The sequence below is a fragment of the Argopecten irradians genome, chromosome 8 (assembly GCF_041381155.1).
Source record: "Argopecten irradians isolate NY chromosome 8, Ai_NY, whole genome shotgun sequence".
NCBI lineage: Eukaryota > Metazoa > Mollusca > Bivalvia > Pectinida > Pectinidae > Argopecten > Argopecten irradians.
This window is the reverse complement of record NC_091141.1, coordinates 39993899-40021410: the sequence shown is the minus strand read 5'-3', so window position 1 is coordinate 40021410 and position 27512 is coordinate 39993899. Positions and strand designations below refer to the sequence as shown.

Genomic DNA, 27512 nt, shown 5'->3' with positions numbered 1-27512 from the left:
TGTTGAATTTCATTTCAATTATAGAAGGTTATCTAAGAAGGCGGAACGAGTGCCGTCAGTCACAACTTTGGCTCCACCTACTTATTTAGTTGTTTTTAAGTCTGTTTGAAGTACGGATTAACATATTTCCTATTCGTAGTAACATTCAGGTAAGTCACATTATCCCACATACCGTCAGTCGAAAATTCATGTCCCAATCATCATGTTTATCGATTTGTTAACATACAATTATTATCAATTTACATAGACAAATGTTTACGCGTTTTAACAAATGACTATCAATCATGAAGTGTTGTGAATTGCGAAACATACGGGATGTAGCGAATTATGTAAGCTGAATACATTAATAAAATGCATACTAGGAATATTATCTCACTCTAAATTTATATTTGCAGATCAGGATGCAATGTTTATGTCATTCCGTGTATTCTTTCCGGATTCCGTCCCGAATTTGTTATTTGTGTAGGTTTTCAGAGTTACTGAAGAGTTAACTTTTAAGAAAACTTTTGTTGAAAGTTTGTTTTTTTCAAATAACGCATGTCATGTTGAAATATATGTAAAATAATGTCGCTCAAAATAAACCACGACTATTTGTTAATTCAACAATACCATGTAACCATGTAACAGGCAAACCAGATTTCGCGTGAACTGCGGTAACTTTCGGAGCGTAAAACTGAAAAAAATCTACAATCATGTCATTGTTATTAGGATTCTATGAAATATTTCAAAGATTTAAGTGCTCAAACTATATAAAAAGATTAGTTACTTAATCCCTAACTTCGTTTGTCCGATATATTTTTCATTAAGTATTGCACGATACGTAATAAAACTTAAGACATTAATGCTTATCACGGTGAGGTGTAGAAGATTTTTGAAATTATAGTCAATTTTACCTCTTTTGGCCCCTACCACAGCCCCCAGGGGGGTGGGGACCATATAATTCACCATTTTGATTGGCCTTATGCCTTTAAAGGTTTCTGCAAAATTTCATTGAATTTTCTTCAGCGGTTTTTGAGAAGAAGTCAAAAATGTAAATTGTTTACGGCGCTTTTTTGTTTGTTTGTTTGTTTGATTTATTAACGTCCTATTAACAGCTATGGTCATGTAAGGACGGCCTCCCATGTATGCGGTGTGTTGCGTGTATGTTGTGCGAGATGAGTGTACTGGGAGACTGCGGTATGTTCGTGTTGTGTCTTCTTGTATAGGTGGAACTGTTGCCCTTTTTATAGTGCTATATCACTGAAGCATGCCGCCGAAGACACCAAGCAACACGCCCCACCCAGTCACAATATAGGTCACTTGAGACTTCGTCTCAGGTGACCTAAAAAGTGACAGGTTTAAATTTTACAAAACAAGAGCTATACTGATTTTGTCGGTATTAACAAATGAATGTTATAATTATGTGCTATAAACGGCTAACGCCATCAAATTAAGATAGGTAGTTGTCTTTAACCTTATTTCTAATCTTAAAAACGTTTTAAGTTCAGTGATATGCTTTTCCATTTTCACAAACATGCCCTCAAAAATCATTTACGTGTTAACTCGTCCGCATCAGGCGAACATATACCACTTTAACGACCAGTTAAACTGCTACAGCCTTTATATCAATGTGCTGTTGTCAAAAGCATCCTCCATATCCACTAATTAGCTTTGCTCACTAAACCAAAACATGGCTTAGTAATATTTCAAACATCCTAGGATGATATTAAAATCATGTAAATACTTGATGCCTTATTAACATAATAAAACTTCGAGTTTTAAATTAAAAAAAAATATTTAAAAAAAAAGTTAACTTGTGAAACAACTGATAATATCACAAATACATCACAGATCTTTACTCAATTTGGAGATATGCATCCACCCTTTATTTGTCCTCAGATGTTAAGATGTAGGTTAATGGCGTATGTGCGTTTTAATGAAATTCCTTCTATACAATTCGTTAAATATTTAATAGCTGGCTATTTGCACATCATAAATTTTTATCTAAAGCATATTTAAAACACGGTTATCCAATCTGAAACATGTTCATTTATATTGATGGAGTCAAAGAGATACAGTAATTGTTGCATGTAACAAATATTTCGCGTGGGTTTTTTTCTTCCTTGCGTCTCTCAGTCTTTTTTTTTGTAAAATCTTTAGTTTAACAAACATGTCTTTACAATCATACTGTTTCTCATCAGTAGCATTTATAAAAATGGCCGGGTAATGCCTATTTGTCAACATATAAAGGTGTTTAATGATTAATTGAATGAGTCATTTCCTGTATCAAATGTGTTTCGATGACGTTACGTTCATGAGGTACCACTAGGGTTGCTGTGGTATGTTGTTGTGTCTCCTGTCTTGTAAAATGAGAGCTTATGTCCAATTCATAGTGCTAAGCCCACTACACCCGTTCATAGTGCTAAGCCCACTACACCCGTTCACAAAATACTGACGACGACTGAACCAGTCGTTCCACTCGCTTTAGAGCAGTGCAACGTATCACTTATAGACCATGGTGCGTCTCTGCCAGGGAACCCAGCACTTTCCTCGTTGTTTCTTATTGATCCAATTGAACCTTCCTCGAATGAGCGATCAAATCAGGGCCACAATTAGTCGGCGTCTGAGAGACGCAAGGAAGAAAAAATAACCTAGGTAGAATATAACAAATACAATCTGCAATGCAGTTCGTTTGTAATAGTTAGGTTAAAAAAATTAGGTATATAGCAGACAATACCTTTCGTGCCACGCGGTAATGTATATGTCCATGTTAACATGAAAGCTTGTTTCAAGTTTGCATATATATCTAAATGTTGCCATGGAATAACGAAAGTACAAGAATTTGAAGCCAAAGCAATAGTATACTGCTTAGTCAATAGCTTATTGTATACAGAGATTTGGGGAATTTACATATTCATAGTATGGATAGTACAGTTTGATGTGTTTTTTTAAAATGTAGACGTTATGGAGTTATAGCCTAGAACTTAGAATAATTGAGTTTTTAAGTTTTTATTATGTTTTCATGGTGTCAGTAAACAAAATGCACAAATAGGGCACTAGTTTAAATATGCTAAACCACCGACAAAGAAAAACTAATATCTATGATTAGGACAATAATTGGTGTTTAATCATGTACGTAAATGTATATACATATTAAATTAACATAAATACACATGTAATATAATTCGTTTTGCTTTTGATGTACCTCATACCATATAGGCAATAACACGCTATGTCTATTTTCGGATGCAATCAATTATTTAATTTTAAATACTTTTAAATTCAAGTAAAAGAAGCTCAATCTTGTTCATTGATGGTAATAATGGGTTTTTGTCACCAAAAAAACAACGCCCTAATTGGTCTGTTCCATTTATTAATTGATGCAAATTGCTATTCATCGGAAGTGTGGCACTTTTCACATATGTTTCGTAGAGCGCAGAGTTTTGGAGTTATATCTCCGAACACACCATAATTGAATGGGTGTTTTGAGGATTTTATTGAAACAGAAACGATATTGATAGTAGAATTACATCAATACAGATTTATTGACAAATTGATAAAAAATATATTTTAAACAATGTTTGCGAGATATATGAATACCAGATAATTTCAGTTTGCTCAAACAGCGGGATTTGACCTGAAGAAGTATTTGACGTCTAGACTTCACAAATTATGTCAATTTGAAATACAAGTAAACGGTTTAAGTTAACGATAACATTTTAACTAGTTCGATTTTATTATTATTTAGATTATATACAGACTGTTGTTGTATCGGGGTAACATATGTTTGTCCTGAATGTCTTCGTCTGAAGCAAATTCTGTTTAATTTGAGGTCGATTCATTGTTATTGTTTAACAGTCTGTTGAGTCAATGCCTCTTAAGGACATCCTTTACTATATGCAATACTTCATGTTGTGTCTCCTTGTAGGCACTGCGGCGGCTGAGGTTGAAGTGTCCCGACATATTACCCCGCCGGGGAGAATTTGCTTTTTTCTAGTCTTTTTCTCTCTTAAATGTCCAATGATATAATACATCATCTTTTAATTAATATACAAGAGGCATATGGGCCTTAACGGTCATCTGAATATTGGCACAATACAACATAGTCGTTTAAAGATTTTAGACATTTTCATCCCTGTGACCTTGAATGGAGGTAAAGGTCATGTAATTGAACAAACTTGGTAGTCCTTCATCCCAGCATGTCATGGGCCAAATATCAGGTATCTAGGCCTCTTAGTTATTCACAAGAAGTTTTTTTAAGGATTTTAGCCTATTTGACTCCTGTGACCTTAAATAAATGTTAAGGTCATTCATTTGAACAAACGTGGTAGCCCTTCATCCTAGCATGCCACAGGCCCAATATTAGTTCCCTGGGCCTTCTTGTTCTTGAGAAGAAGTCGTTTAAATATTTAAGCCTATTTGACCAATGCGACCTTAAATGAAGGTCAAGGTCATTCATTTGAACAAACTTGGTAGCCCTTTCTCCCAGCGTTCTACAGGCCAAATATCCGTACCCTGGGCCTTCTGGTTCTTGAGAAGAAGTCGTTTAAAGATTTCAGCCGCCTCACTTTTGGCCTTGAGTTGAGCGTTCGCCCCTGTGAGGAAGGCTCTGGGTTCTGTCCCCTGGCCGAGACACACCAAAGTCTATACAAGTGGTAGTTTCTGCTCCTGCTTAGCGGTTAGCAAAAAGGGAGTGGGACGACTGGTTCGCCCGTTGTCAGTTCAATGTGACCGGTGGGGTGTGTTGCTTGGTGTCTTCGGCCCCATGTGACCTTGAATGAAGGTCAAGGTCATACATTTGAACAAACTTATTAGCCATTCATCCCAGCAACCTACAGGCCAAATATGAGTACCCTGGGCCTTCCAGTTATTGTTTGAATGAACAGTTTTTGCACGGCGGAGCGTGATGACTAAAGGTCATCCTGACCCGAAGGGTCGGATGACCTAATAAAAGCCAATCTTCTTCGTACTCAACGTCGAATGATTGATAACAAAGATAGATGGTTACTAGATTTGATTTACACGGGTTTTCAAAGCAGACAACTGCTCTTTATACAAGAAAATGTTAATGGATAGTGTAGACCCTTAAAGGATGTCCAGATTTATAATAATCATTTCGTGCCCGAGGTCACAATATTAACAGTGCAATCTTAACGCCCTGCGCATGCGTGCATTTGGAAATATAAGGAAAAAACAATAATTAACATTCACACAAATATCAACTGAAACATATCAATGTCAATAGAGAATACCAGTTGTAACAATTGCGATTCAAACGATCAATTATTTTATCCATTGTTTTGAGCACGTCTGTAAAAACGTAAGCACGAAAACGAAATATTTAAAAATGTTGCACATCTTCGACAAACAGTATAGTCACACCTCGATGATTCGAACTCCGATGAATCGAATTTCTCGCTGTATTGAACTTTTTGCTTGGTCCCGGATTTCTTCACTACATAACATTACTAACAAGTCCATGTATGAACTTTTATCATGGGCAATTTGTTATAGAATAATAGGTGAATGATGATTCGAATAAAAATTTACCTGCCCCGCGGCATGCTTTCACGCCTTTCTCGCGACGGCGCTTCGCCGGACAATAGGGAGTATGACAGCTTGTTGTGTTGCCTGCTTGATATCATCGAGATAATTAATATCACTGATCAGACCGATACCCGTTGCTTTGTTTTTACAAGCTTCATTGTTCAATCATTAGTACGGCAAAGATATATATATATATATACTGTTAGTCGTTTTTGATGTTCGCCCCCGCCATTGGTAGCGGTTTGTAGAATTTACGGAATGGTAAATAGCGAGCCACATATATAGTCAGTAACTCATACTCAAAACTGCTACATTCCAAAACTTCGGCATAATTACTGGAGCAAATCGATCATTCTAAATCTAAGTATATTTTGTAGGTGTTGTAGTACTTTCGGTACCTCATTTTTAGTTTCATTTTTACAACGTGTTTTCGTATTTATATCCAATCCGTAATATTAACCATCGCTTCACTTACTACACGTAATTAATTGCATACTTCGTTTTAATTTGTTTGTGGTAAATACAATAATTATAAAGTTTACGGTATGGAGACGACATGTACACAACTACCACAGTTGTTCATGATAAAATAACATCGGACGGATCGGTCTAATTCCAACCATGAAAAATTTGAAGTCTCGATGTTTCGAAGTTTTTCCGTCGGTCCCTTGAACTTCGATACATCGAGTTTTGTCTGTATATTGTTATATATATAATTTAAACGATACTGAGAGAGTTCAATTTTTCACAGATATATCTTATCTATAAGTTTCAAATGTTAATCAGGGTGGTATGAACTTGTGACTTTCCACTGTCGACTAGAAAACAAATGTCAATAATCTAAAACGTTGATCTGTGTCACTGCCTACAAACCCAAGAAAATACGAAACAATAACTATGTTTCAAAAGGCAAACAGTCCTTCGAGTTTTGTCTTGAACGCAGAAATATTTTAAACCCAAATCAACATACAACAGAACTTTACGCGGATTCACAAGTTTGCAAACAAAATTTCTGTTGTGCCTTGGCAATATTAAAGATAGTGAAATCAATGCTAAATTATATGAAAAAATTGTAACATTTATTTATGACTACATTTATAAATGTGTTTTAACAATGAGAACAATGCTGAGTCACCGTTCTGAATGTCTTATTATTGTTGGTCTGTGGTTGGGTGAAACTATCATTATACTAAAAGTAATTTAATGTTAAAACGAAAGTAGAAAATCTAATCATAGTCTCTCTAACGTTTAAATACGTGCTTATCACCTTTAAAGCGTATAGTTGACTGCGATTTAGCACAATTTTATCTGCGGAGGAAAACATTAGCCATCAGTATGTAAACTTTTATCGTCATAACCGCTGGTACCTACCGTAAGTATGACCCATAAATGTTTTGGATATTGTCATGTCATTGGTAAAACGATACTACGTATTTTAATTATCTATGTAAGTTTTATTACTGATGCTGGGTGCAGTTAACAGTGAGTCAGCATTACGTTGTGTGTATGTACATGTATACACATATGGGAGAATGGGATCCAATTTTGTAAAAAAAAATCACAGCTCCGGCCCCATAACAGCCGGCCAAAATAGAGAAAGTGTTTGCATTTTTTTTTTTAAATTTCTTATTGACTGAAAGGGAACCGAACTTGTATTCATGTAAACCAAGGGTTTGGGTCCCTAAGGGCTCGAGAGGGGTCCAATAAATTCTTAATCATTCTTCTGCTATGGAGTTGACTCATGTGCATCAATTTTGACTGAAAGGGGACCGATTTTGTATAAACTAAGGACCTGAATATTCATTTACAATAGAGGTTATTACTTGTCAATTAAACGTTTCACCTATAGCAAGATAAAGCATTATTCGGTTAACGATAAAGACCCTCTTGACCCCTTTGTTTTATCGGAGTTAGTCATAATTCAGATCAATAAAAATTGCATGTGAATTGTTTATACCCTGTTATGGAGTTGTGATAACACTCGTATACCATTGCGTGATACAAAGCATTGATAACACTGCACTATATACTTAGGCCATAGTTGTGTTTGTTTTGTTTAAGTGTATGTGTTCTTGAGTTATTTACAGAAAGCTTTACTTGAATGTATTTCCTTGTGTTTGTTTATTTTGTTTGTGTGTTTGATTAATTAACGTACTAAGGACGGCCACTTATGCAGGCGGTGTGTAATATCCACTTATGCAGGCGGTGTGTAATATGTTTGGAGTGCTTTCCCCTTGCTGGTTGGTTGGTTTTAGATTATAATTTTAAAAGGACGTAAAACAGAAAACCACACACCTCTGGCCTTAGTAATCATAATCTCTGTTATTTACGTATAGGTACACACTGTAACTTTTCCTCGACAGTAATCTATATAGCTAGCGAGAATTGTTTTACAGGTTGGCGATAAAATGGAGATCGTTGGTTTTGACATTCCGGGATGGATCCTTATAACACTTTGTGTTCTACTGTATACATAGTAAGTATATACGTTAACGCTATTCATATGTTTGTTTGATTAATTAATGTCCTATTAATAGCCAGGGTCATGTAAGGACGGCCTCCCGTGTATGCGGTGTGTAGCAAATGAATATTCATTTATTACACATGCGAACATACAAAAATAACATGACATTTAGATAGCTTGATATCTTAGTAACATTCAGGTCTAATGGACTTCACTGGACATGTGTTTGCCGATAAGTCGTGTGTTTAGCCTGGTCAGGCTCGTGTCCGATAGACCAGTTACATATGTGTTTATGAATACGGCTCCCTGTCGAACTCTAGCTCTGAACTTGGAATGATGAACGTTGTGAGACGTGAATTGACACATGACTATTAGTGTCCAACAAGGAGCAGATTTAAACCAAGATTTTTTTATGTGAAAAATACATTTAAGGTTTATTTCAACTGAATGTTAAAACTGAACGAAAAGTTAGACATGCTTTTCTTTCTTCAGTATCTTAATTAAAACTATAATTAAGCAGTGAAAATCATTAAAATTAGCAAGCATGTATGATGTTAAAACACAGAATGCTTGCAATGTAAAACGTTGGATGTTTAGATAAAATACTCAAGTCATCGCACTAGCCACGAAAACTTACTTGTCAGCGTAAAAATAAAAATTATTATTTCGTATAATATCAAAGAACTGTGGTTATCAAAGTTTTTGTAACTTTTGACTTTTGGTGGTGGATAGATTTTGACTCATTACCTAAGAAAACTGAGCAAATTATCTTAGTATATGTGCATATATACATTGTACATGTGTTATAATACATTGCCAAATGGTCTAAATATTGGAAATATTATTTGCAATGTTAGATATAGCTATAATATATAGTTGAGTACATATGCCAAGCATCATCACTCCTGCAAAATCTGAATGCCTCACCTTGCCGTGCCAAAACATAACCCTCTGGTCTGGGATTCGACTTAATATAATAGCTCTCTCCTAAAAATAGAGAGAAAATAACAGAAATGAAAGTATTATAAACTCTACAAATTTCTTGCTAATAGAGCATACATGCACACATTGCAACCCATTCCATTTTAGTCCTAATTTTGATCGAACGGTGATTACAATGGAAAATACACTGATAAAATCTTCGAAATTATTGAATCGTAGTCCATAGCACAATGTTTCCATAAACAATAAAAATAGTAACCATTTATCTCATTACACTGCGCACTCGATCACATATGTAAATAATCGGCGACTTGAGCCCAAACATAAATGAAGTCTTTCTTTTTGATATCACTTAAAAGGCATTACAAGAAAATTAGACTCATCAACACGGTCCGTTTATGGAACGATTTTGCAAATTTGATTGACAGATCATCCCGATCGCAAAGCTGTGCGGTATAGACAACTCAGCTGTGCGGTGTGCGATCCGAACCGCACAGCCGTGCGGACGATGTGCGCACGGAGTTTTTGGTATGTTGTGCAGTCACACAACTGTCATGAATGATTGCTTTTTGCGTTGTAAAATATACTTTCTCGTTCCTCTTTATGAAATGTATATATTCATCAATTCAAAACTAATTTTCAAATTTGTATACAAGGCAGTTTATAGACAACTCAGCTGTGCGGTGTGCGATCCGAACCGCACAGCCGTGCGGACGGTGTGCGCACGGAGTTTTTGGTATGTTGTGCAGTCACACAACTGTCATGAATGATTGCTTTTTGCGTTGTAAAATATACTTTCTCGTTCCTCTTTATGAAATGTATATATTCATCAATTCAAAACTAATTTTCAAATTTGTATACAAGGCAGTTTGTAAATGTGTTTCATTGTATTTGTACTTTCAGTCTGATGTCTCGTGACTTCTTGACTTTCTGGAGGATGGGTATACCTGGACCCACTCCTCGACCAATACTGGGAAACATTGCGTTACATACAAAAAAGGTTAGTGCGAATCATTAGCTAATATATTGTTATCCATTATCTTTTTCGTCACTTTTTTTCACTAACAGCAACACCAATTGTCTCTTATCAATTTTATCCATAAGTTTTTTTGTAAAATTATGAATTTGTCCACCCACGAGGAGGGATACACTTTTTAATTGCTACCTTTTATTTAACAGAGCTGTGTGATTGCGAGCTATATGATCACGTGAAAGAAATTATCTCTACATTAAGATTTTGATTTTAAGGAAATCAATTTTGTATTTTAATATTTATTAATATTATCTTGGTCCATCGATATTGTTTGTTTGTTTGTTTGATTAATTAACGTCCTATTAACAGCTATGGTCATGTAAGGACGGTCTCCCATGTATGCGGTGTGTTGCGTGTATGTTGTGCGAGGTGCGTGTTTTGGGAGACTGCGGTAAATTCATGTTATGTCTTCTTGTATAGTGGAACTATTGCCCTTTTTATAGTGCTATATCACTGAAGCATGCCGCCGAAGACACCAAGCAACACACCCCACCCGGTCACATTATACTGACAACGGGCGAACCAGTCGTCCCACTCCCCGTTTGCTGAGCGCTAAGCAGGAGCAGAAACTACCACTTTTATAGACTTTGGTGTGTCTCGGCCAGGGGACAGAACCCAGAGCCTTCCTCACAGGGGCGAACGCTCAACGCAAGGCCAAAAGTGAGGCGGTGCCAAGGAAGGCATTAGGAAAGATAAAGTCAGTTAGGAAGAAAAGAAAAGATAAGATCCTAAATTTAGTCGCCTTTTACGATCATGCAATAGGGGCAGCAGGTACAATTTTAACGCCCTACCTGCAGGGCTCTGGTCCATCGATAAAAATAAAACACCATAGTCACACTTTGAATATATTTCGTAGATTGCTGTTATCATTGTATTGTTCATCGGATAACTGCTTTCAGTATAGTATTTTCGCCCCAGAAATATTTTTTGTTTCTCTCTTGTACTTGTCAGGGTGTACGTGCATTCGAGGCAAGGAAGGAATCAAGAAATACGGCAAAGTTTTGGTCCATCGATAAAAATAAAACACCATAGTCACACTTTGAATATATTTCGTAGATTGCTGTTATCATTGTATTGTTCATCGGATAACTGCTTTCAGTATAGTATTTTCGCCCCAGAAATATTTTTTGTTTCTCTCTTGTACTTGTCAGGGTGTACGTGCATTCGACAAGGAAGGAATCAAGAAATACGGCAAAGTTTTCGGGTATGCTTCGTTTTTAATTAGCTCAAAAGTTGAAATCTAATATTTTAAATACGTTATGCTTAAAGCCGAATCCCGATACCATATCAGAAAGACATTAACTCGATATCTCCAAAAATGTCATTTCCTCATTTTACTTAAGTAACGTTTACTTCTATCTAGTCTGACCCAAATACACCATTTTTAGGTCATCTGACCGAAGGTCAGGATGACCTATTGTCATCGTGTTTCGTCCGTCGTCGTGCGCCGTGCGTAAAACTATTTATACAAAAGCCTTCTCCTCCTAAACCCTTGAGTGAATTACATCCATATTTGGTGTGAAACATCCTTGGGGAAGGACAATCATATTTTATATAAATGAGATAGGTCCGACCCCTAGGAGCAGAGAGGCGGGGCCCCAAAATTGGAAATTTTCTTAATTTAAGCTTTTAAATCCTACTCCTCCTTCATCCTTGGATGGATTTCATCCATATTTGGTGTGAAACATCATTGGGGAAGGACAATCATATTTTATATAAATGAGCCTGGTCCGACCCCTAGGGGCTGAGGGGCGGGGCCCCAAAAGGGCAAATTTTCTTAATTTAAGCTTTTAAATCCTACTCCTTTATCCTTGAATGGATTTCATCCATATTTGGTGTGAAACATCATTGGGGAAGGACAATCATATTTTATATAAATGAGCCTGGTCAGACCCCTAGGGGCTGAGGCCCCAAATGGGGGAATTTTCTTAATTTTAGCTTTAAAATCCTACTCCTTCTTCATCCTTGGATGAATTTCATCCATATTGGGTATGAAACATTATTGGGGAAGAAAAATCATATTTTATATAAATGAGTCTGGTCCGACCCCTAGGGGCTGAGGGGTGGGGTTCCAAAAGGGCAAATTTTCTTAATTTTAGCTTTAAAATCCTACTCCTTCTTCATCCTTGAATGGATTTCATCCATATTTGGTGTGAAACATCATTGGGGAAGGACAATTATATTTTATATAAATGAGCCTGGTCCGACCCCTAGGGGCTGAGGCCCAAAATGGGGAAATTTTCTTAATTTTAGCTGTAAAATCCCACTCCTCCTTCATCCTTGGATGGATTTCATCCATATTTGGTGTGAAACATCATTGGGGAAGGACAATCATATTTTATATAAATGTGCCTGGTCTTACCCCTAGGGGCAGAGGGGCGGGGCCCAAAAAGCGGAAATTTTTTTAATTTAAGCTTTTAAATCCTACTCCTCCTTTATCCTTGAATGGATTTCATTCATATTTGGTGTGAAACATCATTGGGGAAGGACAAACATATTTTATATAATGAGCCTGGTCAGACCCCTAGGGGCTGAGGCCCCAAATGGGGAAATTTTCTTAACTTTAGCTTTAAAATCCTACTCCTTCTTCATCCTTGGATGAATTTCATCCATATTTGGTATGAAACATCATTGGGGAAGGACAATCATATTTTATATAAATGAGTCTGGTCCGACCCCTAGGGGCTGAGGGGTGGGGTTCCAAAAGGGCAAATTTTCTTAATTTTAGCTTTAAAATCCTACTCCTTCTTCATCCTTGGATGAATTTCATCCATATTTGGTATGAAACATCATTGGGGAAGGACAATCATATTTTATATAAATGAGTCTGGTCCGACCCCTAGGGGCTGAGGGGTGGGGTTCCAAAAGGGCAAATTTTCTTAATTTAAGCTTTTAAATCCTACTCCTCCTTCATCCTTGAATATTTTCATCCATATTTGGTGTGAAACATCATTGGGGAAGGACAATCATATTTTATATAAATGAGCCTGGTCCAACCCCTAGGGGCAGAGGGGCGGGGCCCCAAAAGCGGAAATTTTCTTAATTTAAGCTTTTAAATCCTACTCCTCCTTTATCCTTGAATGGATTTCATCCATATTTGGTGTGAAACAACATTGGGGAAGGACAATCATATTTTATATAAAAGAGCCTGGTCCGACCCCTAGGGGCTGAGGCCCCAAATGGGGAAATTTTCTTAATTTTAGCTGTAAAATCCTACTCCTCCTTCATCCTTGGATGAATTTCATCCATATTTGGTGTGAAACATCATTGGGGAAGGACAATCATATTTTATATAAATGAGCCTGGTCCGACCCCTAGGGGCTGAGGGGTGGGGCCCCAAAAGGGCAAATTTTCTTAATTTAAGCTTTTAAATCCTACTCCTCCTTCATCCTTGGATGAATTTCATCCATATTTGGTGTGAAACATCCTTGGGGAAGGACAATCATATTTTATATAAATGAGATAGGTCCGACCCCTAGGGGCAGAGGGGCGGGGCCCCAAAATGGGAAATTTTCTTAATTTAAGCTTTTAAATCCTACTCCTCCTTCATCCTTAGATGGATTTCATCCATATTTGGTGTGAAACATCATTGGGGAAGGACAATCATATTTTATATAAACTAAGGAGTTCCTTGTATTGTTTATATTAACCGTTAACCAATACTTTATACTGTGACTTTGTTGTTTTGTGCCATGAGTCAGATGACCGTTAAGGCCCATGGGCCTCTTGTTTAATTACGTCCCAAAGCATCAGAATGCCATTGTATTATCATATACATATCCAGATATTGAGGTCAGTTAGAGCTTTGATTCTACTGAGCATGAATTACTGCAGACATAGTTATTTAGCGGTATTTTTTATAACACAAATCGCTAAACATTTTTTTTTTGCGCTAAATTAACTGCTAAAATTAGTACGCTAAAAGTAAAGGGGTATTTCCGTTATTAAACCACCGAATTCCTCTAATTTATATCCGCGCTTATCAATCATAATTTAATTTTTTTTTTGCGCTAAAATTTAACTCCGCTAAAATTAGTACATTTTCAGTATAAACCCGGGATACTAGAGACATGGTTTGGTTTAGTTTATATACTTATGTCCTATTTACAGCCTTTATGTAAGGACGGCCTCTCATGTATGCGTTGATTTAAATTAATAACGTCCTATTCACAGCCTTTATGTAAGGACGGCCTCTCATGTATGCGTTGATTAAATTAACGTCCTATTCACAGCCTTTATGTAAGGACGGCCTCTCATGTATGCGTTGATTAAATTAACGTCCTATTCACAGCCTTTATGTAAGGACGGCCTCTCATGTATGCGTTGTGCAGCCTATATGAAGTGTGTTTGTTTGATTAAATGATTAACGTCCTATTAGCAGCCAGGGTCATATAAGGGCGACCTCTCATATTTGCGTTGTGCAGTCTGTATGAAGTGTGTTTGTTTGATTAATTCACGTCAGAGGTCACACAATGGGGGGCGTTCTTAAATATATATGGCTTTTATTTATAGTAAATTTTAATCAACCAAGCAACAACCATGTTTACGATTACTTGTATGCTTGATATAAATAGGTAAGTTGTGTCATACATTGCTTTGTAGTACAATATCCAATAGGAACTACAGCTTTGACCTATTGAACTACAGGTCTAACCTATTGAACTTCAGGTCTGACCTATTGCTGTTAATATTTTATTATTGGCAGTCCATTATTAACCTGTAGCTGTCTAATTAAGAGGGATAATAAATACATAATTCAAAATCTATATTTTTGTTATGTATATGCTATAAATTAATATTTCAACAAGTAGACGCCAATTGCCGTATTCTCCGCATAAATGAAGTAGATAAAAATCCTAAATGATGGTAGCTTCAAAACTATTGTAAATATTCATTATATCCATATAATTTTGGCAGTATTCTTTCTATCACATTTTTAAGCACTTGGGAGTATTTTGTGATTCCTTTGCAAATTTGTGTAAGAGACAGTTTGAGGATAACACATTTTCCGTTTAAGTGCATTGTACCGATAGAAGTGCTATAAAACAATTCTTATGTTGCAGATTCTATGATATGATTTCTACGAATCTTGTGGTGACAGATAAGGAAATGATGAAAGAAATCCTGGTGAAACAATTCAATAACTTCCCAGATAGAAGGGTATGTATCTCATTTAAACATGCTCCACCGCTGACAAATGGTATTTTTTCGTTATCAAAAACAGGAGCAGACGATTTAGTATTTTTCTTCAGTTACAAAAGTTACTTACTTTAATACACCATTACCACCATTGGAACGTTTGAGCATGTAATTTTACTTCAAGTTAAATTACAAAAAAAATCATAAATTGCATCCCGAAAAAATTCCGTGGCACTATATTCTATATGGAATGAAGTACTGATTGCGCATGCACCAAATGCAAAATAAATTATTTTATAGTATTTTTTGTGTTAATTAGACACATATATACACGATTAAACACCAACTATTGTTCAAGTGATGATGTTTCCTTCTGAGGATTCAGTCTCGTTTCAACTTAGACTTTATAAACGTTAGACTTTTAAATGGATAAAGTACGGGCAGGTGTATCGATATAATATTAGCTGAATATCTTCACTAGGTTTATAATAATTACAACATTAAGCGGTTTATTTGACAAATGGCGTGCTTTTGAATTACTTTTGTATTTTAATGTAACTTAAGTTTAACGTATCTAGAGTCATTTAAAGACAGCGCCACAAGTGAACAATAATCCGCATTCTTTCCAAATACACGAAGAAATATCCGCATATATTGCAGGGATTCGTTGGCGGTTTTTCTGGTGACCTTGAACACAGCCTTTTGAATGTCAAAGGCGAAAAGTGGAAGCATGATAGGAGTATCATTTCGCCAACATTTTCATCCGGAAAACTACGAAAGGTATGAACGGTATAAAAAGACTTCTTTTTGATAACTTCTTGTGGTATTTCTTTTTGGAAAAGAACTCTCCTAACATAAACACACGACATACAACAGCCCTTTCACAAACATTTGACATTTTCCCACGAACCAATTTTATCAAAAATTGAATGTTTTATGTTGCAACATTAATGCAAATCCTTGAAATATATTTAGCAAAAGGTTCATGTACTTGTGTTATGGCCAAGTTAATGTTGCCCAAAATTAATAAATAATTGTATAGGGTGGCCACAAGTATGTAACAATTTAAAATTTTGGCTACATCTATAAGACAGAAATGTCGAAATTTTGGATGTTATTTTCGGCCATGTCATTTATTAACAAAGATGATTCACTCACTTCCAATATGAGTGCACGATCGTTTAAAAGTACTAAATATTGCATAATATATAATTATCAATCTGATTAAAATACAGATCCTTATAACCACTTCGTTAAATAGAGGATCTGACAAAATCCCATAGGGGTTCACGTCCAGATGACCTTTATACCACGTGGAATGCCAATTTGATTAAAATACAGACCCTTATAACCACTCCGTTAAATAGAGCCTCTTATCCAACGTAGTGATAATAAGGATCTGTATTTTAACCAGATTGCGTGGAATGCATACCATATCCATTTTCTACACCTTGCTACATCAATCGAAAACGATATTTCGTCCTAGTATACATATACAATAAGCTTCGTTGTGCTCTTTGGGCGATATGAATACGTAAATCAAAATAATTCTGACAGGTTTTTTTCAAACTTTATCGTCCCCTGAAATCCACTGTCAAAATTTTGCAAGTAGCAATTTGATTGGCCATTTTCAAAGGTCACCTGGACATGACCCCTAATGGGATTTTCTTAGATCCTCTTATCAAACGTAGTTATAATAAGGATCTGTATTTTGATCAGATTGTATAATTATTCTCTTACAACTCTTCAGAAAATATTACAGTTTGACGACATCAAACATTATTTTGGTACTGTTTTGGATCAAAAAGAGAACCCTGTCAAACACATCTACAGGACAACCTTAATTTGGCCATAGCACAGGCCTCTTGAACCTTTGGAATTTTTTTAAACGTATTTCAGGGTTTTGCATTAATGTTGCTACATATAACGTTTTGTTTAAATATTATTGGTTCGTGGGCAAATATCCCTTGTTCGTGCAAGAGTCCTTTCGCGGGCATAAAATTGCGTGATTTATTGTTTATAACTAGTTCGTTAGGGGTTGTTTTTATTATTTTGAAGCGTCGTTCATAACATTGGCTGTATGTAAGGTCAAAGGGAAACGAGGTAATACATTTCGCGAATTTTGATTAAATTAAAGTAAACCCCCGCTAATAATAGCAATTTATGTAATATAGTGTCAGTGGTTTTTTCAAAACACGGTTGTTTTTCCTTTTTAGATGGTGCCATCTATCCAGGAATCATGCAAGACACTGATGAAAACATGCAGAAACTCAATAAAGATTAGGGAGGATCGTCAAGTGGAAATGAAGGGGTATGGTGTTATGAGATACTAGTCATTATGTGTAAATATAATATTCAAATCCAGCAGAATGAGCAACTTGAGGGAAGAGCACTTAATTATGGACGAAATAAGTATAAAATGAGAAAGATCATAATCCAAAAGTCGCCTGTTTAAACATATTGGCTTTTACAGGAATTTGTCTAATTGGCTATTCATTTTCTATTGAATTGTTGAAGATGTGTAGAATCAATAATTTCACAATAGTTAAAGATGTTCCACATTTGACAAATGGTATTTCTTCTCTTTAAAAACAGGAGCAGTGGATTCAGTATATTTCTTCAGTTACAAAAGTTACCCACTTTACACCATTACCACTATTCAAAAGTTTGAGCTTCTAATTTTAATTCAAGATAAAAATATAGAACATAGTTAATTGGATCTCGAAAAAAACCCGTTGCACTATGCCCTATATAGAATGAAGCACTGTTGCGCATGCAATCAAAAGCAAAAAAAAATTCTATTTTCATCTTTTTTTTTATTAAATCAGATACATAAACACGATTAAACACCAATTATTGTTCAAATGATTAGTATCGTGTATGCTCTGTCACCGCAGTCTCCCAAAACACGCACCTCGCACAACATACACGCAACACACCGCATGCATGGGAGGCCGTCCTTACATGGCCATAGCTGTTAGGACGTTAATTAATCAAACAAACAAACAAACAAAACAGTGGTGGGGCGTCTTTAAAATAGTTTATACAATCGAACGTCCTAGTTAATTTGGTAATTGTACTCTCCCTATAGGTTGTTCGGCGGTTTCACTATGGATGTTATCAGTTCCACTGCGTTTGGTGTCAACATCGATTCCCAAGGGAACCCCGACGACCCGTTTATAAAACATGCCAAACGGATGTTTGACTTTACCATCAATGGTCTTTGGACACTCCTTGTAAGTAAGTATTTTCGAATATGAAACTACATTGTCTCTTCAAGTACTAGACTCACTTGATCAGTGCTCGAACTTGAGACGAATAAGTCTCAGGTGACCTCAAAAAGTGATTTTCTCAATTTTGGTTCACTTCCCGCCTCGTTACAACACGTGTTAATCCATGATTTCCGGTGTATTTACCCACGGAATAGTCGGAATATTTGTCGAATATGAGCAGATCATGGATCTAGAAAATATGTTTGTTGCTGTTTTGAGAAATGGAGGTTGAAAACGTTTGATAAATACAAAGTTAATTTTTAGGGCGATAGTAAGTTTTAGGGCGAGCTTACTCTCGCCCTATTGTTTTCCTTGTCGGGTGTAGAGTCTGTGTACATCCTCTATGCGTACGTGATACCGGAAGTCACTTTCTTATACCGTTTAATAAATTTCGCCGTGATTTAGTGACACTAATTATAACCTTTCAAAAATAAGAGAAACCTGTCAGCAATGTACTTCTGTAAAGTAATATTAACAGTGACATTAAACAGTGCTAAACACATTCGTTTTGTGTAAACTTCAAGCGGCGTATCATACAAACTCTTGCATCGGTCACGATATTCTGATCTGATCGACTTTGGGAACCTCCGGAACAATACTTTTGTTTGTTTCTTTGTTTGTTTGAGTTTTACGGCCCATCGACAACTAAGGTCATTTAGGGCCAAACTACAAGTCAAGCATTATTATCAGGATAAAAGAACAATACAATGCGAATCGGTTTATGTAGTCAATAAAAGAAAGTGACTTAACGGATAACTGTTAGTACCGGCCAAAGACATTTACAGTGTTACTCAGCAGATTATATTTAATTCATTTCACATCATCCTAGGTTCTAGGTATACATATACGTTGTACAATCGCTTACTAACCCCAGTGACTATAGACCGCATTTGATACGGTTCTAAAAATATTTATAAAATCACCCAGCCTTGCGTTAGAGAAACAGAATAAAAAACATTATGCAATATTAGTACGGGTGCCTGAGCTCTAGATCTGATGTACCCAGAAAGGCATTCAAGTATGACACAGGTAAGTCACCACGCGCACAGACTGGACAGTGCTGTAGCGGGCGACGATTTTGAACAGCGAAACAAATTTATTGTATCAATATCAATAAGATAACAAATAAACTTCTATGTAACAAAGAACACAATTAACAAATTTCACAATAATTTCACTTTTATAGTTCTGATGACGTAATTTAAAGGGAATTATTTATTACAATACATCAAGGACATAAACCATCTGCTAAGGATAATGAGCGAAAGTGCTACGTACAGTACACCTGTTGCCGAGGATGATTTCATATAGGCTTGTGAGTTATATGTATATCTGCGGGTTATGTATAAATCAGGTGTTACAGTTTTGTACGTGCAAACTATCTCACCGCAGGAACCTTATACATGTAGATGCTTATCGTTCTGGAAATTAAGCTTTTAGGAAGTAGTTAGCGAGCACTAAATGTCTAACAGACATATTTTTAGTTTATTTGTGTGTTCGAGGACTGTAAACGTAACAACTGACAATACTGTCCTCGATGATTGTGAAAAAAGCTACAGGTTTTGATGGTATCTCCTCAAAAATGTTAAAAGCTGGTTCAGTAGCTTTTACTCCTGTTATAACATCCCTTTTTAACCATTGTGTAAAGTTTTCCCATTTTCCCAATGCCCTGAAGAAAGCACAGGTCTTACCGATTTTTAAGAAAAACAACCCTATGGATAAGAGTAACTTCAGGCCTGTAAGTATTTTACCTTCTATGTCAAAAATTTTTGAAAGACTTATTCATAACCAATTAGGTGAATATTTTAAGTCTATTTTTAATCCCTTCCTAGCAGCTTTCAGGAGCGGTTATGGGTGCCAGTCTGTCCTGCTGCGAGCTCTTGAGGACTGGAGGCAGGCCTTGGACAACCATCAGCATGCAGGAGCTATTCTGATGGATCTGTCCAAGGCTTTTGACTGCATTCCTCATAACCTGCTACTCGGGAAGCTGCAAGCTTATGGTCTGGGTAAGTCAGCTATTGACTTCATCGGCAGCTACCTGAGTGACAGAATGCAGCAGGTCAGACTGGGGCCAGAGACCAGCGAATGGACAGATGTGAAGAAGGGAGTCCCCCAGGGTTCTATTGTCGGACCTCTGATTTTCAATATTTTTATGAATGATATTTTTACCTTTGTTGACAAATGTGTTTTATATAATTATGCAGATGATAATACTCTCTCTAAGATAGGTGATAGTTTTTCACATCTGAAAGATTGCTTAGAAAAAGAGAGTAAAGTTCTAATAGACTGGTTTAATTTTAATGGTATGAAGGCCAACCCAGAGAAGTTCCAGGCTATATGTTTTGGAAAGAAGACAACAAATTCTATTAAATCTTTTAACATTGATGGCCTTGAGATTATGTGTGAAGATACTGTAAAACTTTTAGGTGTAGATATTGACTTTGTTCTTAAATTTGATGCACACATATCTCGACTCTGTAGAAATGCTGCCAAACAACTTGCTGTTTTAAAAAGACTGGGAAATAATCTTACAAAGAAGGGGAAAATTACCATTTTTAAGTCTTTTATACTTTCAAATTTTAACTATTGTCCACTTGCCTGGCACTTTTGTACATTGACTAATACTAGGAAAATGGAAAAAGTCCAGGAGAGAGCACTTCGTTTTATTGACAATGACTATGTTTCCCCAGTCATTCGATATTTTAAGGAGGCACAAACTTGATTTTTTTACATGTTAAGCGTATGAAAGATATGGCCTCTGAAGTTTTTAAAATTTTAAATGATATTTCTCCTCATATTTTACAAAATCTTGTTGAGAAGAAAGAAGTTTTTTATAATCTTAGACAGGACAACCTGGTAAAGATTCCAAGGGTAAACACCTCCACTTATGGTAAGAGATCTTTTCGTTTCGCTGCTTCTCAGGTGTGGAACAGTCTGCCAAATGAATGTCGGCAAGCTGAAAACTACAGTTCGTTTCGCAGACTGCTTCACACCTGGGATACACAGATCTGCTCCTGTACCATCTGTACACACCATATAGGATGAGTTGTTCCCCTTTGGAATCTACCTACTTGTAATTATACCATATAACCTGTGATATTTCAAACCTTTTCAAAGATCATTACTTTTATAAATCTTTTTTTAGCTTTTGTTTTCTACCTATGACTTCAATATCTACTTTTAATTCACACTATGTTAGTGTATATCCTGTAAATTTTTACACTTTGCTATATTAGCATTTATGTACATTACACTTCAGTGTCTTAACCTTTTTTGTGTAACATTTGTGTGATATACAAGTGTAATTATTAAGTTATTACCTTTAAATTAATTTTTTTTTTATTTCTGCTAAACTGTGATAGCTGTTTCCATATCATGTATCTATTGCATGCTTGCTATAGTTAAATTGTTGTCTGTCTATATATATTTTACCTGTTTGTACTGTGATATTTTACATATGTTTGTCGCAAGAATAGCACTACAGTGCTAATGTTATTATGTTCCCCATGTATGCGACTCTAAATAAAACTTCTTGACTCTTGACTCTTGATGGACAATACTGAATTCGGCCAATCTGATTAAAATACAGATCCTTATTATCACTACGTTTGATAAGAGGATCTGAGAAAATCCCATAAGGGGTCATGTCCAGGTGACCTTTGTAAATGGCCAATCAAATTACTACTTGCAAAATTTTGACAGTGAATTTCAGGGGACGATAAAGTTTGAAAAAACTGTCAGAATTATTTTGATTTACGGTAGTCATATCGCCCAAAGAGCACAACGAAGCTTATTGTATATGTATACTGGGACGAAATATCGTTTTCAATTGATGTAGCAAAGTGTAGAAAATGGATATGGTATGCACTCCACGTGGTATAAAGGTCATCTGGACGTGACCCCTATGGAATTTTGTCAGATCCTCTATTTAACAGATTGGTTATAAGGATCTGTATTTTAATCAGATTGTGAATTTGGCAAGTCTTTAACTTAAATATATAGATAATTATACTAAGATACCTTTTTGTAATTATGTATTAATAAATTTATCATTGTTTGTGATTTTCAACTCTAATATGGTGGGAGCCAAGTCCCTTTGATTTCTTGTTGGATTTGTAATGACTGAGATCGTGTGTTTATATTAATGTTTGTTATTTTCATCCAAAATTGCATTTTTTTCAGTGCTTTTTCCACCTCTGAGTTGTGTACTTGTGCAATTCGGAATATACGCTATACCGGGGGACAGCATGGCTTACTTTCGTAAATTTACTATGCAGCTAGTAGAAGAAAGGAAAGGACGCAAAGAGGTATAATGATATGTGTTTTTGTTTGATGTTTGTCGTTTGAACAAATCCCTTGTATAAATGGGATTTGTTTGCCTACTAATGAAGTTTCATTGTCGAAAGGCAAATACCAATCAAGAAATATAGTTCTCTTCGGATTTTCCTTTATATGCAGCACCAGATAAATAAGAAGTGTGTCCAGCATCAAGAGGACCAATGGATGTTTCTAGGATAGCCATCAGTCGTAATTAAGATGACACACGACTTTTTAAAAAAAATAAACCTACTTAATCTGCAGTTTAATAGTAGATGTTTTATTAAATCAAAATTATTAATACAGGTTGGTCGCACAGATTTTCTCCAGTTGATGGTAAATTCTGAGGAAGGACACCAAAAGGACGAAAATGAAAGATCAGATGATCGCAAAGAAGTCTCATCGAAACAGAAAGGTGGTTTCGGTAAATTGTTTTAGTTTTCGCTATTCAGTTTCATTTGTCTAGCCTTTGTATATATCGTACAACACTTTGGAATAGGAAGAATGAATTATAGTTATATTTGCGGTATATACTTTCTATTTCTTCAAAATGAGCAACATTTTCGGATCATTCACAATCGAAACGATTGTCCTGTTATTTAAAACTGTTTCGTCATAGTAGTGACATTTCTCTTGCTTGTTCATCTTTAAATAAACTTTTAATAGAAATGTTTTTGTGTACTATTTTTTTCCATCTGAGACATATACTCTGTAATATCACTTAAATGAAACTGCAACATTGAGTCACTTTTCGCATCTCTACTGTTACCTCAAATACTCATCTCACGAGGTTTTGACCGAAATCAAAACTTCCTTTCAAATGTTATAAGATTTTTATTTGCATACATAGGGATTGGATTTCGTTTTTATGTTAACCATGCTTGTATGGAGCAATTCCTCTAAGAATATATTCTATGGGGCGCGTTAGCGCCCCATATTGAATTTATTCTTAGAGGAATTGCTGCGGTATGTTCGTGTTGTGAATTCATGTAATGTGGAGCTATTATAGCTTTTATAGTGCGATGTTACTGAAGCATGCCGCTCAATTTCCTTCCAATATTTCTCCAATCCCTGACGTAACGCGACTTTGTGTGTGATTTTGTGGGCCCCTCACTAACAGTTTTTATTTAGTGTACGTAACAGACTTTATATAATAAAGCTATAAACAATGTATTGGTGTATTCCTTTGCCTGGACGACTATCAATATTGAATGGTCAAACTGGGCCATAGGGGGTATCTTTCAATTGAAAAAAACCTTAAACAATCAGAAGGGTAAAAACTGGAGAAAACCGATATATTATCAAACTTCCAAATCCTGATTATATATTTTCTATCAATCAGGTATGACATTTGATGAAATTTTGGCGAATGCTGAAGTTTTCTTCGTCGCTGGCTACGAAACAACGGCGATAACTCTTACAATGATGGCGTATAACCTCGCTACCAACCCAGAATGTCAAGACATGTTGCGTCAGGAAATCGAGGAAAAAATAGGATCTGTATGTTACGAGATATATATGAATTCCAATTTATCAAATTTAGTAAAAAAAATCCTTTATAGAACGTTATTTGTACGATTTATTCTAGATGGAAAATGTAATCGTCAATACATTGCTCTATTGAAATAGGTAGTCTTAAAACTAAATTGTTTTGTACTATGTTTACATAAAATGAATATTTGTTTTGGCTCTTTTTGTAAAATTCGTGATCAAATAAAACATTGATTTCAAAGAAACCTGTCGACGCTGAAGATATCCAAGAGCTTAAATACCTTGACATGTGTTTGAACGAGACACTGCGCATGTTTCCTCCTGCACTAAGGTCAGTAGTCTAACAGAACGAACCCAATTCGGAATCCGGATTTTCAATAGATTTGTTCAGTTATATAGAGCTTATGTGATACGTGGTTTTAATCAAATTTCGACTTCACAGAATCGTTATCGATGGGTCTGCGAGAAATAGAAAACTCAGTCACTCCATTTTAGAATCAGTAAGCTATACAGCAGAATTTATCTCAGACATAAAGTAAAATCTATACGTAGATTCAGAAGGAAAGGTGGTGGTGTTGGGGTTAAGTTTTGAAAGACTTTAAAAGACACATGAAATGTAAGAGAAAAATGCAAGTAGTATATTCACTTAATGGTTTTGGCATTCTATTACGTTTTCGATGATTGTCTCTGTGCTTTTCTCTTCTAGACTGGAGAGAAGGTGTGTAAAGACAACAACACTCAAAGGCATCACGATTCCAGCCGGTATGGTCGTTATTATACCTATATATGCAATTCACCATGATCCTGATATCTGGGAAAAACCTGATGTATTTAATCCTGAAAGGTGATTATATTCTATTTTTTCATTTCACACCGACATGTTTGATTATAAAATGCTATGGCATATTTAGCTATCACGTTTTTGTGCCTCATCAACTTTGACATTATGCTTTTCTGTTTTCTCAGCCTTTTCATTTGAAATTTTCTTATGTAAAACAAAATATCGTAGATGAACTCACAGTTTTGACAATTTTCTGCGTCCGACACGTGGTAAATGTTGGGTAAATGAAGGCAATAATGTAAGACCAATTATTTTGGTATCGCAGGTTCTCTGCATCTGAGAAGGCCAAACACGACTCGATGGACTTTTTGCCTTTTGGAAACGGTCCACGTAATTGTATTGGAATGAGATTGGCTTTGACAGAAACCAAACTCGCCATCGCTAACTTTGTTCGCAACTTCCGAATGTCTGTGGGCACCAAAACGGACGTAAGTTAATCACTTCTTCCATATAAAATAACTTCAAATTTGCATTTTCAGACACAAAACCATAAAAGATGTATTTTAATTCATCGACTTGGTGATTGTTACAATAAAAGAAACCGCAGTTATCATTTTTAATAACATGGAAAACAGTTAAAAGACCTGTTTCATTACTTTTGAACCAAATACAATGCATGTAGATATTTCAATATTTTCATTCTGTAGGGAAGAGCGAATCTTAAAAGTGACTTTTTTTATCATATGACCGCAACAACCTAAAAAATGAAATGTTAACATGTTTTGCAAAAAACCACACGAGACAACCACTTTGACCTGTCATACTCGAAATTCTGACGTTGCTTTCTTGTTTCTGTCATAGCATCACCATGGATTAATCAATTTCTGTCCTCATAGACAATGAAAATTGCTCTTGGCGTGACTATTGTACACTAGTGATTTATGCTAAAATCATTCAAAGGGGGCACCACTTGTTATCCTGTGGGGTATGCGTTTTGTATTAGAATCTACATCATAACATGAAACTAAAAGCGAAAATGTTGGTGTTTATTCAAACAAGCCTTCTGTAAATTCTACTCGAAGTTGTTCACATGTGAGGCTGGTAAGGTGTACGTTTTATTTTATTTCAGATTCCACCATTAATGGATGACGTTGCGATCCTTAAGCCGTATCATATGTGGCTGCAGTTAGAGGAGATAGAACAAACCAATGAGTAACCAAGACAACTACATCAAAAATATTTTTTTTTCGTAAACAAAATATCAAAAACCAAGGCTACTAACCACTGTACGGAAATGTCTAACACTTAGGGCGACTTTCTTCCTTCGCTCGAGTAAGGTAAAGATGTTGACATGACTACTCTAGTCACATCCACTATTTTGAATCCCCGGTTTTGCTAGCAGTGTGGACGCAGTGCTTTCATTCCTCTTATGAAAGAGGCAATCATTTTAATTTTTTCGCCAATGTTGACGAGCTTACCTTATTTAACACAACGCAAGGCTAATTCTGTCAAGTGACTTCCAATATACAGAATGTACTGAGATAAACTCTTAAAATGGTTAATACTATGCAACTATGCAGGAACATGGATCACATTGTTTATAATTATTGCCATGATATCGTACATAGATCAATTAAAAATATTTCAATGTAAAACACGATTTTTTAAGCCACTTGTTGATTTCTAGATTGTCATATACTTTAAACTACTGGTTATATGCAAATTGATGTGAGAATAGATGCATGCACCTGTGTCAAGTTATTTTACCTGTGGTGACTGATTAACTATTTTAATATGTTTTTGTATCTAAAATTTGTTTGTTTGATTAAAGATGCTCCACGGCCGACATAGCATAAATGATATCCATCATTGGAAGAATAATTGGTTGATCGTGTATAAATATGTCTAATTAACCTAGAAAAAAAAATCGAAATAATTTATTTTGCATTCGGCGCATGCGACATCAGTACTTCATCCCATATAGAACATAGTGCCACTGAATTTTTTCGAGATGCAATTGATTATTTTTAATATTTTCATCTTGAAGAAAAATTAGAAGCAGAAACTTTTCTATGGTGGTAATGGTGTAGTAACTGAAGAAAAATACTAAATCGTCTGCTCCTGTTTTTGATATGGAAAAAATATCATGTGTCAGCGGTGGAACATCTTTGAATGTAAGGTTATTTTGGAGAATCTGTAATTGTAAGTACAGAATCAAATCAATCAACTACTGAAGCTAACTTTGAAATAGCCAAATCAACTCGTTCGCAGTGAGTAATTTTATGTGATCTGCAAATGTCAAAATATATTTGGTCACATGCAAAAGTATGTATGCATATATATTAATATGAAAGTGAATATATCCAAACATATGTGACCAACGAACGGTAATGAATAATGAATAAAGTTTTGGATATGTGTATGCACTGTACTACACTGTTTATATCTTGGCAAATGTGATCTACAAGTGACAGTGTATGTATTCAGTCACACATATTGTGGTATGTGTGCATGTGTGTGATACAAATAAAAGACAATTCATATATA

The 27512-nt window shown here is 35.6% G+C and overlaps 1 protein-coding gene across 3 annotated transcripts; it reads left to right on the top strand.

The window, feature by feature from the left end:
* The first annotated feature begins 34 nt into the window (after positions 1 to 34).
* On the top strand, positions 35 to 27512 carry LOC138330350 (cytochrome P450 3A11-like). Of its 3 annotated transcripts, none has more exons than XM_069277916.1 (15): positions 35 to 149; positions 7923 to 8002; positions 9836 to 9932; positions 11117 to 11169; positions 15029 to 15125; positions 15765 to 15884; positions 17321 to 17415; positions 18196 to 18344; positions 22559 to 22683; positions 23000 to 23117; positions 24036 to 24193; positions 24427 to 24515; positions 24891 to 25028; positions 25291 to 25453; positions 26095 to 27512. In XM_069277916.1, exons 2-15 carry the CDS (start codon positions 7935 to 7937, stop codon positions 26179 to 26181), a joined length of 1557 nt encoding a protein of 518 aa, XP_069134017.1. In that variant the 5' UTR covers positions 35 to 149; positions 7923 to 7934; the 3' UTR covers positions 26182 to 27512. The 3 variants fall into 3 exon arrangements, with proteins under 3 accessions (XP_069134017.1, XP_069134019.1, XP_069134016.1); XM_069277918.1 differs by lacking the exon at positions 35 to 149 and adding an exon at positions 6778 to 6898 and having other exon boundaries at positions 23000 to 23108; XM_069277915.1 differs by lacking the exon at positions 35 to 149 and adding an exon at positions 6778 to 6898.

What these genes read in the sequence shown, in the direction of transcription:
- LOC138330350 (XM_069277916.1), top strand. Translation starts at nt 7,935, where the DNA reads ATGGAGATCGTTGGTTTTGACATTCCGGGATGGATCCTTATAACACTT. An exon ending in CATCCGGAAAACTACGAAAG is followed by an intron (nt 15,885 to 17,320) that starts GTATGAACGGTA and finishes TTTCCTTTTTAG; the next exon opens with ATGGTGCCATCTATCCAGGA. An exon ending in CTGTGGGCACCAAAACGGAC is followed by an intron (nt 25,454 to 26,094) that starts GTAAGTTAATCA and finishes ATTTTATTTCAG; the next exon opens with ATTCCACCATTAATGGATGA.